Source organism: Salvelinus alpinus, chromosome 1, assembly GCF_045679555.1.
Source record: "Salvelinus alpinus chromosome 1, SLU_Salpinus.1, whole genome shotgun sequence".
Lineage (NCBI taxonomy): Eukaryota > Metazoa > Chordata > Actinopteri > Salmoniformes > Salmonidae > Salvelinus > Salvelinus alpinus.
Window position 1 is genome coordinate 85,145,190 of NC_092086.1, and position 12,901 is coordinate 85,158,090.

The following is a 12,901-nucleotide window of genomic DNA, read 5'->3' on the forward strand; positions in this document are numbered from 1 at the left end:
TGTTCCAAGGCCTCATGCTCACCCATGTTCGAACCCCTGACTGACAGTCCCTAACACTAAACATCTGAGTGTGTAACTAACTAACAACCCAACACATTCACGCTTGCTGCACTAATGCACACACACACACAAAGACACATACTGTACGTGTGCATACTCATCACACACACACAAATCTCTAAGGAGAACAATGATGATCATTCTTTCCCTTTCAATAAGCTCCGACCTGTCCTATTGGAAAATAAGTCCTCATATTTTCCGTATCATGGCAGAACAAATGGCCACATTACAGAGAACTATTCAGAGGTCGTTAGAGGGGCAGACAACGATAATGTCCACTCACTGTGTCAGGTTTGGACCCAGAAACAATAGGAGACTACTCAGACAACCACCTGCATCCCAACAGGCCAACTAGACACTGAACAGATATGGAAATAAAGAGGGGATTTCAGGGAAAGTTCTTTATGGCTTGTATTGTAGAACTTGAGCAATTTTAGCAAATCAGAGTGATGATCTATGGCCCTCTAGTGGCCATCAGGGGAAGTTGTACCCGATGTCTCCCTGGTTGTTCATCACAGAGCAAAATGAGATCAACAACAGGGACTACAAGAAGGAGTGAAGTGTGATTCTGAACTGATTATTGGAAAAACACCATTACCCTCTCTGATACGTAAATGCAGTGTGTGTGATTATTTCACACAGACAGACGACTCAGCATACAAAAAGTCAACTACAATATTTGATAGAAAACATTGATTGATACTTGGCCATTCAGTTACTTTTTGTTGGAAGGATCCAGAGTTTACATTTTCTTTTCAGGTGGAATATTGTTTCATATGGATAACAAAGAAAGAGGAAGTAAAAGGGACGTGTGATTGTGTGTTTGTGTTTCAAGTTTCATGTTTTATTAGTCATATGTATAGGATACACATGGTATACACCGTCCAACGAAATGCTTATTGCAGGTTCCTTCTCGACAATGCAATAAGAAATAAGAAAATATAAGAATATGAACATAAAGTAAATGGCTCAGTAGAATAGAACAAACCTTTTAGCATAAGAATAACACAATTTATAGTCCAATATTTACACGTGTTTTGGGGAAGGGGGGATTGGAGGGTAGTGTTTAAATTGTGCAGTGTAATAATAAGAGTCTGGTTGCAGCAGTTGTGATGTGTGTGTAGCATGAATGTACATATACAGAGCATTTCGGAAAGTATTCAGACCCCTTGACTTTTTCCACATTTTGTTACGTTATGGCCTTATTCTAAAATGTATTAAATACATTTTTTCCCTCATCAATCTACACACAATACCCATAACTACAAAGTGAAAACAGGTTTTTAGAAATTCGAGCAAATTTAATACAAATAAAAAACAGAAATACCTTATTTACATTAGTATTCATACCCTTTTCTATGAAACTCGAAATTGAGCTTAGGTGCATCCTGTTTTCATTGATCATCCTTGAGATGTTTATACAACTTGATTGGAGTCCACCTGTGGTAAATTCAATTGATTGGACATGATTTGGAAAGGCACACACCTGTCTATATAAGGTCCCACAATTGACAGTGCATGTCAGAGCAAAAACCAAAGCCATGAGGTCGAAGGAATTGTCCGTAGAGCTCTGAGACAGAAAAGTGTCGAGGCACAGATCTGGGGAAGGGCACCCAAAAAATTTCTGCAGCATTGAAGAACACAGTGGCATCCATCATTCTTAAATGGAAGAAGTTTGGAACCACCAAGGCTCTTCCCGGCCAAACTGAGCAATCAGGGGAGAAGGGCGTTGGTCAGGGAGGTGACCAAGAACCTGATGGTCACTCTGACAGAGCTCCAGAGTTCTTCTGTGGAAATGGGAGAACCTTCCAGAAGGACAACTATCTCTGCAGCACTCTACCAATCAGGCTTTAATGGTAGAGTGGCCAGACGGAAGCCACTCCTCAGTAAAAGGCACATGACAGCCCACTTGGAGTTTGCCAAAAGGCACCTAAAGGACTCTCAGACCATGAGAAACAACATTCTCTGGTCTGATGAAACTAAGATTGAACTCTTTGGCCTGAATGCCAAGCGACACGTTGGGAGGAAACCTGGCACCATCCCTATGGTAAAGCATGGTGGTGGCAGCATCATGCTGTGGTGATGTTTTTCAGCAGCAGGGACTGGGAGACTAGTCAGGATTGAGGGAAAGATGAACGCCGCAAAGTACAGAGATCCTTGATGAAAACCTGCTCCAGGGCGCTCAGAACCAGACTGGGGCGAAGGTTCACCTTCCAACAGGACAACGACCCTAAGCACACAGCCAAGATAACGCAGGAGTGGCTTCGGGACAAGTCTCTGAATGCCCTTGAGTGGCCCAGCCAGAGCACGGACTTCAACCCGATCGAACATCTCTGGAGAGACCTGAAAATAGCTGTGCAGCAACGCTCTCCTTCCAACCTGACAGAGCTTGAGAGGATCTGCAGAGAAGATCGGGAGAAACTCCCCAAATACAGGTGTGCCAAGCTTGTAGTGTCATACACAAGAAGACTCGAGGCTGTAATCTCTGCATCTCTAATACATTTGCAAAAATGTCTAAAAAAACTGTTTTAGCTTTGTCATTATCGGGTATTGTGTTTTGATTGATGAGGGGGAAAAAATATGTAATACATTTTAGAATAAGGCTGTAATGTAACAAAATATGGAAAAAGTCAAGGGGTATGAATACTTTCCGAATGCACTCTGTGTGTGTGTGGGTTGGTTCTTCTATCCATGTGGGGACCTAAAATCCCCAAAAGTCCCCTCAAGGATAGTAAAACAAGAAAAATTCTCCCTTGTGGGGACTTTTCCCACATCTCCATAAGAACAAAAGCTATTTTAAACTTAGGGGTTCGGTTTAGGATTAGGGTTAGAATTAGGGTTAGGGTAATGGGTTAGTCGTTAGGTTTAAGTTTAAGAGTTAGGTTTAGGTTTAGGGTTTGGGTTAAGGTTAAGGTTAGGGAAAATAAGATTTTGAATGGAAATAAATGTTACGTCCCCAAGAGGATAGAAGAACAAAACGTGGGTGTGGATGTGTGTGCACTGAACTATGGGTCCCCTACCTGAGAGGCTGCGAGGTCTCGCTTCGGCCAGGTCAGAGATGGCCCCTGCAGTGACAGTCTTCCTCATGCGTGAGCCTATGGCTGCTGCCAGGGCAGGCTTGGCCAGTGTGTCATCACTACTGGCCCTCTTCAGCTAGAACAATACACACATACATACACACTCAGTCAGGATTTAGGAAACCACAGATTACCTTACCAATTGGAAAACATCCTCAATCTACTGGTATTAAATTGAAAAGCACTCTCGGGCAAATAATCATGTTGTCAGTGCAACCCTTTTTGGTTCCAGGTAGAACCCTTTTGGGTTCAATGTAAAAACCCTCTGTGGAAAGGGGACAGCTGAAGAACTGTTTTAGGTTCTAGATAGCACCTTTTTTTCTAAGAGTGTGTATGCTTTGTGACACCCCGCCGAGGTCAGTGTCTGCACGTGATGCAGAGGTAGAATAATTCAATTGAACATTTGTTTCAATCATCCAAATGGACAGAGATGCTCTTAGAAAAATGTAAGGGGTGGGGTGGTATCTTCCCCTATCTCCCTCCCACCTGTCCCACTCCCAACCTCCCACCATTCATTAAGGAGATGTTGGGTGAGTTCAGTGGTGCCCCTGTCATCTACTGTGTCTGGCACCACTCACCTTGCTAAGGCGCAGGTCTGTTGCCAGGGTGTTGGAGGATCTGGAGGTTTTGATGCCTGTAGCTGTGGTGGAGGTGGTGGTAGAGGGGGCGAGGGAGGCTTGCTTGGCCCTCTCCTGGAGCCCTGGCTTGGGCAGCACTGCCTTGGCCATGCCCCCTTTCAGCATGACTCTGTCTGCTATACCTGCTGCCTACGATGGACAGGAGAGAGAGAGATAACAGGGTGTAAATATTATTATGAATACATGGGTATGACACAAATGCTTCAGTCATTGTGACCTCTGCTGGTTGAAATTATGAAGTAGAACTGAATCACGATTAGCCTATATATTCAGTACGGCTTTACATTATTTAGCTTGTTTCAATAAAAATAAGTGAAACATGGCCCGCGGTATTAGATAAACTATTCCAGATTCACATCAAAATAGGCTACCCTTTGGGTGGCCTTCTGTACAGGAAAAGATGACTAATTCTTATCAAGCAGATATTGGGTACATTTGGTACAGTTGTAAAGTGAAAGGGAGACTACTGCAGGCCTAAATATCTGAGAGAAGAGAGTATAGAGTGTGTGAAGGGGTGGTTAGCGGATATGGTGCTGCCACTGATGGCATTTCAGCCTGTGCCAAGACATACAAGACATAAGCCAACAGTAGTCTGAGCAGAGTGAGAGGACAGCTGAGGTAGTGAGACTGTCAACTCCCGCTAGTCAGGACACATCCTGTTACAGAGCTGAGAAAACACAGCCTCCTGTCCAATCAGATCTCCACACCACTGGGACTAGAAACCAAATATAACACAACACACTCAGACCACACAACTGAGTTGGTTTGAAGGCACTTAACTAGGGGAAGATGCAGATTGTAATTTAACTGGCAGTGGCTTGGCATCAATAAGCAATGCACATGTCTGTTTGACAAATAGAGACAAACATTCTGAATAGCCTACACATAATGAAAGATGATGTAGGCTAGTCTGTGTCAAGCAGACAGGTGGTGCTCTTAGCTTGGAGAGCAACTGACTGCTTTCTCCACTCTTTACTGTAATGAGCTTTTCTTTGATTTGAAGCAAGGTGGGGAGGTGAGGTCTGAGGGAAGGGTATCCCAATCATTATGGACTGACACACAAGCATAGCACACACAAACAAACACAGAGTGAGAGTGCCTAATTTCTACCAGCATGTCACCTGTGCAACTAGAGGCAAAAAAAAATCAACTTTACTACACACACAGAAATGCATACAAAGCTCTCCTTCGCCCTCCATTTGGCAAATCTGACCATAACTCTATCCTCCTGATTTTTGCTTACAAGCAAAAACACAAACAGGAAGTACCAGTGACGCGCTGAATACGGAAGTGGTCCGATGAAGCGGATGTTAAGCTACAGGACTGTTTCGCTAGCACAGGCTGGAATATGTTCTGGGATTCACCTGATGGTATTAAGGAAATTATCACATCAGTCACCGGCTTCATTAATAAATTAATCGATGATGCGGTCCCCACAGTGAACCTACATCCCTACCAGATGCCATGGATTACAGGCAACATCCACACTGAGCTAAAGGCTAGAGCTGCCACTTTCAGGGAGCGGGACACTAATACAGACTCTTATAAGAAATCCCACTACGACCTCCGACGAGCCTTCAAACAGGATTGAATCCTAATATGCCGGCTCTGAGTTCGTTTGATGTGGAAGGGTATTTCAAACTATCACATATTACAAAGGTAAACCCAACCGCGAGCTGCCCAGTGACGCGAGCCTACTAGATGAGCTAAATGCCTTCTATGCTCGCGTCAAGGCAAGCAACACTGAACAATGCATGAGAGCAAGAGCTGTTCCGGATGCTCTCCCTAACCGATGTGAGTAAGACCTTTAAAAACGTTAACATTAACAAGGCCGCAGGGTCAGGTAGATTACCAGGACGCGTACTCAGAGCATACGCTGACCAGCTGGCAAGTGTCTTCAATAACATTTTCAACCTCTCTCTGAACCAGTCTGCTATACCTACAGCCAAATACAATTAAACTCAGGATTAAATGTCAGGAATTGTGAAAAACTATCAGTTAGGATCACCACTTTATTTTAAGAATGTGAAATGTCAGAATAATAGTTGAGAGAATGATTTATTCCAGCTTTTATTTCTTTCATCACATTCCCAGCGGGTCAGAAGTTTACATACACTCAATTCGTATTTGGTAGCATTGCCTTTTAAATTGTTTAACTTGGGTCAAACGTCTCGGGTAGCCTTCCACAAGCTTCCCACAATAAGTTGGGTGAATTTTGTCCCATTCCTCCTGACAGAGCTGGTGTAACTGAGTCAAGTTTGTAAGCCTCCTTGCTCGCACATGCTTTTTCAGTTCTGCCCACAAATTTTCTATAGGATTGAGGTCAGGGCTTTGTGATGGCCACTCCAATAACTTGACTATGTTGTCCTTAAGCCATTTTGCCACAACTTTGGAAGTATGCTTGGGGTCATTGTCCATTTGGAAGACCCATTTGCAACCAAGCTTTAACTTCCTGACTGATGTCTTGAGATGTTGCTTCAATATATCTACATAATTTTCCTGCCTCATGATGCCATCTATTTTGTGAAGTGCACCAGTCCCTCCTGCAGCAAAGCACCCCCACAACATGATGCTGCCACCCCCGTGCTTCACGGTTTGGATGGTGTGCAAGCCTCCCCCTTTTTCCTCCAAACATAATGATGGTCATTATTGCTAAACAGATCTATTTTTGTTTCATCAGACCAGAGGACATTTCTCCAAAAGGTACGATCTTTGTTCCCATGTGCAGTTTCAAACCGTAGTCTGGCTTTCTTATGGCGGTTTTGGCCTTTCAGGTTATGTCGATATCGGACTTGTTTTACTGTGGATATAGATACTTTTGTACCCGTTTCCTCCAGCATCTTCACAAGGTCCTTTGCTGTTGTTCTGGGATTGATGTGCACTTTTCTCACCAAAGTACGTTAATCTCTAGGAGACAGAATGCGTCTCCTTTAGCGGTATGACGGCTGCGTGGTCCCATGGTGTTTATACTTGCGCACTATTGTTTGTACAGATGAACGTGGTACCTTCAGGCATTTGGAAATTGCTCCCAAAGATGAACCAGACTCTTTTTTTTTTCTGAGGTCTTGGCTGATTTCTTTTGATTTCCCATGATGTCAAGCAAAGAGGCACTGAGTTTGAAGGTAGGCCTTGAAATACATCCACAGGTACACCTCCAATTGACTCAAATTAAGTCAATTAGCCTATCGAAAGCTTCTAAAGACATGACATAATTTTCGGGAATTTTCCAAGCAGTTTAAAGGCACAGTCAACTTAGTATATGTAAACCTCTGACCCACTGGAATTGTGATACAGTGAATTATAAGTGAATTCTGTAAACAATTGTTGGAAAAATTACTTGTGTCATGCACAAAGTAGATGTCCTAACCGTCTTGCCAAAACTATAGTTTGTTAACAATACATTTGTGGAGTGGTTGAAAAATGAGTTTTAATGACTCCAACCTAAGTGTATGTAAACTTCCGACTTCAACTGTATACATACAGTGCCTTCAGAAAGTATACCCCTTCATACCCCTTGACTTATTCCACATTTTGTTGTATTACAGCCTGAATTCCCCCCAAAATGTATCAGACATCTACACACAATACCCCATAATGACAAATTAAAAACATGTTATTTGAAATGTTTGCAAATGTATTGAAAATGAAATACAGCAATCTCATTTACATAATTATTCACACCCCTTTGCTATGACACTCCAAATTGAGCTCAGGTGCATCCAATTTCCTTTGATCATCCTTGAGATGTTGCTACAACTTGATTGGTGTCCACTTGTGGCCTATTTAATTGTTTGGACATGATGTAGAAATGAACACACCTGTCTATTTAAGGTCCCACAGTTGACAGTGCATATCAGACAGAAACTATACCATGAAGTCCAAGGAACTGTCTGTAGATCTCAGAGATAGAATTGTAATGAGGCATATCTGGGAAAGGGTATAAAACCATTTCTAGAGTGTTGAACCTTTCCAAGAGCAGTGTTTTCCATCATTGGTAAAATGAAAAAATATGGAACTACACAGACTCCGCGTAACTGACCAACTGAGCAACCGGGCAAGAAGGACCTTAGTCAGGGAGGTGACCAAGAACCCAATGACCATTCTGACACAACTACAGAGTTCCTTGGCTGAGATGGGAGAACCTGCCAGAAGGACAAGTCTTCACCAATCTGGGTTTTATGGTAGAGTGACCAGACGGAAGCCACTCCAGAGAAAAAGGCACATGACAGCACGTCTGGAGTTTGCAAAAAGGCACATGAAAGACTACAAACATAAGGCAAAAGATTCTGTGGTCTGAATGCAAAGCGCTATCTATGCCACCTTACTTAAAGTCTTTTATTTTTGGGGTGTTGCTATAGGCCACCAAGTCAGTATCTAAATAATGTGTGTGAAATGCTTGATAGTGCATGTGATGCAAACAGAGAGGTCTACTGTCTTGGGGACCTGAATATTGGCGGCTTTTCATCAAGCTGTCCTCTCAAGAGGAAGTTTCTTACTGTAACCAGTGCCTGTAATCTGGTTCAGGTTATTAATCAACCTACCAGGGTGTTTACAAACACTACAGGAACAAGATCATCCACATGTATCAATCACTTTTTTACTCATACTGTAGACCTTTGTTCTAAAGCTGTATCTGTACCCATTGGATGTAGTGATCACAATATAGTGGCTATATCCAGGAAAGCCAAAGTTACAACAGCTCGGCCTAAAGAGATCATACAAAATACTTTGCTGTGACTCTTATATGGATGATGTTAAAAATATTTGTTGGTCTGATGTGATTAATGAGGTGCATCCAGATGCTGCACTTGATGAATTTATTAAATTGCTTCTTCCAATTACTGATAAACATGAACCTGTTAAGAAACTGACTGTTAGAACTGTTAAGGCTCCATGGATTGATGAGCAATTGAAAAACTGTATGGTTGAAAGAGATGGGGCAAAAGGAGTGGCTAATAAGTCTGGCTGCACATCGGACTGGCTGACTTACTGCAAATCTACTATCTACTTTAGTAGAAAAGTTGACTTATTCTATTGGTCAGCTTGTCGTTCTGTGCAAGAATGACAGAGTTGAAAATAATCGCTGCCAAAGGTGCTTCAACAAAGTACTGAGTAAAGGGTCTGAATACTTATGTAAATGTCATATTTAAGTTTATTTTTAATCCATTTGCAACAATTTCAACAAAAAAAGGTTTTGCTTTGTCATTATGGGGTATTGTGTGTAGTTTGATGAGGGGGGAAAAAACTATTTAATCCATTTTAAAATAAGGCTGTAACATAACAAAATATGAAAAAAGTCAAGGGGTCTGAAAACTTTCCGAATGCACTGTATATTTAATTCCAAATCAAATCAAATCAAATTTTATTTGTCACATACACATGGTTAGCAGATGTTAATGCGAGTGTAGCGAAATGCTTGTGCTTCTAGTTCCGACAATGCAGTAATAACCAACAAGTAATCTAACCTAACAATTCCACAACTACTACCTTATACACACAAGTGTAAAGGGATAAAGAATATGTACATAAAGATATATGAATGAGTGATGGTACAGAACGGCATAGGCAAGATGCAGTATATGGTATAGTGTACAGTCTATACATATGAGATGAGTAATGTAGGGTATGTAAACATAAAGTGGCATAGTTTAAAGTGGCTAGTGATACATGTATTACATAAAGATGGCAAGATGTAGTAGATGATATAGAGTACAGTATATACATATACATATGAGATGAGTAATGTAGGGTATGTAAACATTATATTAAGTGGCATTGTTTAAAGTGGCTAGTGATACATTTTTACATAATTTCCATCAATTCCCATTATTAAAGTGGCTGGAGTTGAGTCAGTATGTTGGCAGCGGCCACTAAATGTTAGTGGTGGCTGTTTAACAGTCTGATGGCCTTGAGATAGAAGCTGTTTTTCAGTCTCTCGGTCCCTGCTTTGATGCACCTGTACGGACCTCGCCTTCTGGATGATAGCGGGGTGAACAGGCAGTGGCTCGGGTGGTTGTTGTCCTTGATGATCTTTATGGCCTTCCTGTGACATCGGGTGGTGTAGGTGTCCTGGAGGGCAGGTAGTTTGCCCCCGGTGATGCGTTGTGCAGACCTCACTACCCTCTGGAGAGCCTTACGGTTGTGGGCGGAGCAGTTGCCGTACCAGGCGGTGATACAGCCCGACAGGATGCTCTCGATTGTGCATCTGTAGAAGTTTGTGAGTGCTTTTGGTGACAAGCCGAATTTCTTCAGCCTCCTGAGGTTGAAGAGGCGCTGCTGCGCCTTCTTCACAACGCTGTCTGTGTGGGTGGACCAATTCAGTTTGTCCGTGATGTGTACACCGAGGAACTTAAAACTTTCCACCTTCTCCACTACTGTCCCGTCGATGTGGATAGGGGGGTGCTCCCTCTGCTGTTTCCTGAAGTCCACAATCATCTCCTTTGTTTTGTTTACGTTGAGTGTGAGGTTATTTTCCTGACACCACACTCCGAGGGCCCTCACCTCCTCCCTGTAGGCCGTCTCGTCGTTGTTAGTAATCAAGCCTACCACTGTAGTGTCGTTCGCAAACTTGATAATTGAATTGGAGGCGTGCATGGCCACGCAGTCGTGGGTGAACAGGGAGTACAGGAGAGGGCTCAGAACGCACCCTTGTGGGGCCCCAGTGTTGAGGATCAGCGGGGTGGAGATGTTGTTACCTACCCTCACCACCTGGGGGCGGCCCGTCAGGAAGTCCAGGACCCAGTTGCACAGGGCGGGGTCGAGACCCAGGGTCTCGAGCTTGATGACGAGTTTGGAGGGTACTATGGTGTTAAATGCTGAGCTGTAGTCGATGAACAGCATTCTCACATAGGTATTCCTCTTGTCCAGATGGGTTAGGGCAGTGTGCAGTGTGGTTGCGATTGCGTCGTCTGTGGACCTATTGGGTCGGTAAGCAAATTGGAGTGGGTCTAGGGTGTCAGGTAGGGTGGAGGTGATATGGTCCTTGACTAGTCTCTCAAAGCACTTCATGATGACGGAAGTGAGTACTACGGGGCGGTAGTCGTTTAGCTCAGTTACCTTAGCTTTCTTGGGAACAGGAACAATGGTGGCCCTCTTGAAGCATGTGGGAACAGCAGACTGGGATAAGGATTGATTGAATATGTCCTTAAACACACCAGCCAGCTGGTCTGCGCATGCTCTGAGGACGCGGCTGGGAATGCCGTCTGGGCCTGCAGCCGTGCGAGGGTTAACACGTTTAAATGTTTTACTCACCTCGGCTGCAGTGAAGGAGAGCCCGCAGGTTTTGGTAGCGGGCCGTGTCAGTGGCACTGTATTGTCCTCAAAGCGAGCAAAAAAGTTATTTAGTCTCTCTGGGAGCAAGACATCCTGGTCCGCTACGGGGCTGGTTTTCTTTTTGTAATCCGTGATTGACTGTAGACCCTGCCACATACCTCTTGTGTCTGAGCTGTGAATTGCGACTCTACTTTGTCTCTATACTGGCACTTAGCTTGTTTGATTGCCTTGCGGAGGGAATAGCTACACTGTTTTGTATTCGGTCATGTTTCCGGTCACCTTGCCCTGGTTAAAAGCAGTGGTTCGCGCTTTCAGTTTCACGCGAATGCTGCCATCAATCCACGGTTTCTGGTTTGGGAATGTTTTAATCGTTGCTGTGGGTACGACATTGTCAATGCACTTTCTAATGAACTCGCTCACCGAATCAGCGTATTCGTCAATGTTGTTGTTGGACGCAATGCGGAACATATCCCAATCCACGTGATCGAAGCAGTCTTGAAGCGTGGAATCAGATTGGTCGGACCAGCGTTGAACAGACCTGAGCGTGTGAGTTTGCTGTTTTAGTTTCTGTTTGTAGGCTGGAAGCAACAAAATGTAGTCGTGGTCAGCTTTTCCGAAAGGAGGGCGGAGGAGGGCCTTATATGCGTCGCGGAAGTTAGTATAACAATGATCCAAGGTTTTACCAGCCCTGGTAGCACAATCGATATGCTGATAGAATTTAGGGAGTTTTGTTTTCAGATTAGCCTTGTTAAAATCCCCAGCTACGATGAATGCAGCCTCAGGGTGTGTGGTTTCCAGTTTACAAAGAGTCAGATAAAGTTCGTTCAGGGCCATCGATGTGTCTGCTTGGGGGGGAATATATACGGCTGTGATTATAATCGAAGAGAATTCCCTTGGTAGATAATGCGGTCGACATTTGATTGTGAGGAATTCTAAATCAGGTGAACAGAATGACTTGAGTTCCTGTATGTTGTTATGATCACACCACGTCTCGTTAATCATAAGGCATACACCCCCGCCCCTCTTCTTACCAGAAAGATGTTTGTTTCTGTCGGCACGATGCGTGAAGAAACCAGCTGGCTGCACCGACTCCGTTAGCGTCTCTCGAGTGAGCCATGTTTCCGTGAAGCAAAGAACGTTACAATCTCTGATGTCTCTCTGGAATGTTACCCTTGCTCGGATTTCATCAACCTTGTTGTCAAGAGACTGGACATTGGCGAGTAGTATGCTAGGGAGTGGAGCGCGATGTGCCTGTCTCCGAAGCCTGACCAGGAGACCGCTTCGTTTGCCCCTTTTACGGCGTCGTTGTTTAGGGTCGCCGGCTGGGATCAGATCCATTGTATTGGGTGGAAGGCAAAACACAGGATCCGCTTCGGGAGAGTCATATTCCTGGTTGTAACGATGGTGAGTTGACGTTGCTCTTATATTCAGTAGTTCCTCCCGACTGTATGTAATGACACCTAAGATTACCTGGGGTACCAATGTAAGGAATAACACATAAAAAAACAAAATACTGCATATTTTCCTAGGAACGCGAAGCGAGGCGGCCATCTCTGTCGGCGCCGGAAGTAGTAATTCAAAGTCTCATTAAAGTTTGGCTACATTTTCAGGCGCCTCCCTCATGTCAGCATCGGTCTGGACATGACAGATAGTAGCCAATACTCATAGGCTATCACCTACACTTTGACATGTAGGCTAATTATTTATGTACAATTATGTTTTTCTTAGTAGAATAGCTACTGTTTTTTGGTTTTCAAATCAATTAAATTGCAATTTTGGTTAATGGCCTTGGTGCCTTAGCAGATGGCCTTGGTGCTCTGGCAGATTGGGCACCTCTTGAAGGCCAAATGGCCT

General features: G+C 43.7%; 1 protein-coding gene and 1 long non-coding RNA gene across 6 annotated transcripts in view; one reads left to right on the forward strand and one right to left on the reverse strand.

The window, feature by feature from the left end:
* The window catches only part of LOC139532366 (cytospin-B-like), a 189,643-nt gene that overhangs the window by 130,063 nt on the left and 46,679 nt on the right, over positions 1 to 12,901 (reverse strand). For all 5 annotated transcript variants that reach the window (XM_071329872.1, XM_071329847.1, XM_071329864.1 and 2 more), the window contains 2 exons: positions 3,716 to 3,904; positions 3,081 to 3,213 (listed from right to left, as the gene is read on the reverse strand). In XM_071329872.1, the coding sequence (XP_071185973.1) occupies positions 3,081 to 3,213; positions 3,716 to 3,880 (298 nt within the window). In that variant the 5' untranslated portion in view covers positions 3,881 to 3,904. The remainder of the gene's footprint in view (positions 1 to 3,080; positions 3,214 to 3,715; positions 3,905 to 12,901) is intronic.
* Positions 1 to 12,901, forward strand: part of LOC139532402 (uncharacterized) — a 79,300-nt gene that overhangs the window by 21,344 nt on the left and 45,055 nt on the right. The gene's annotated exons all lie outside the window — the stretch shown is intronic.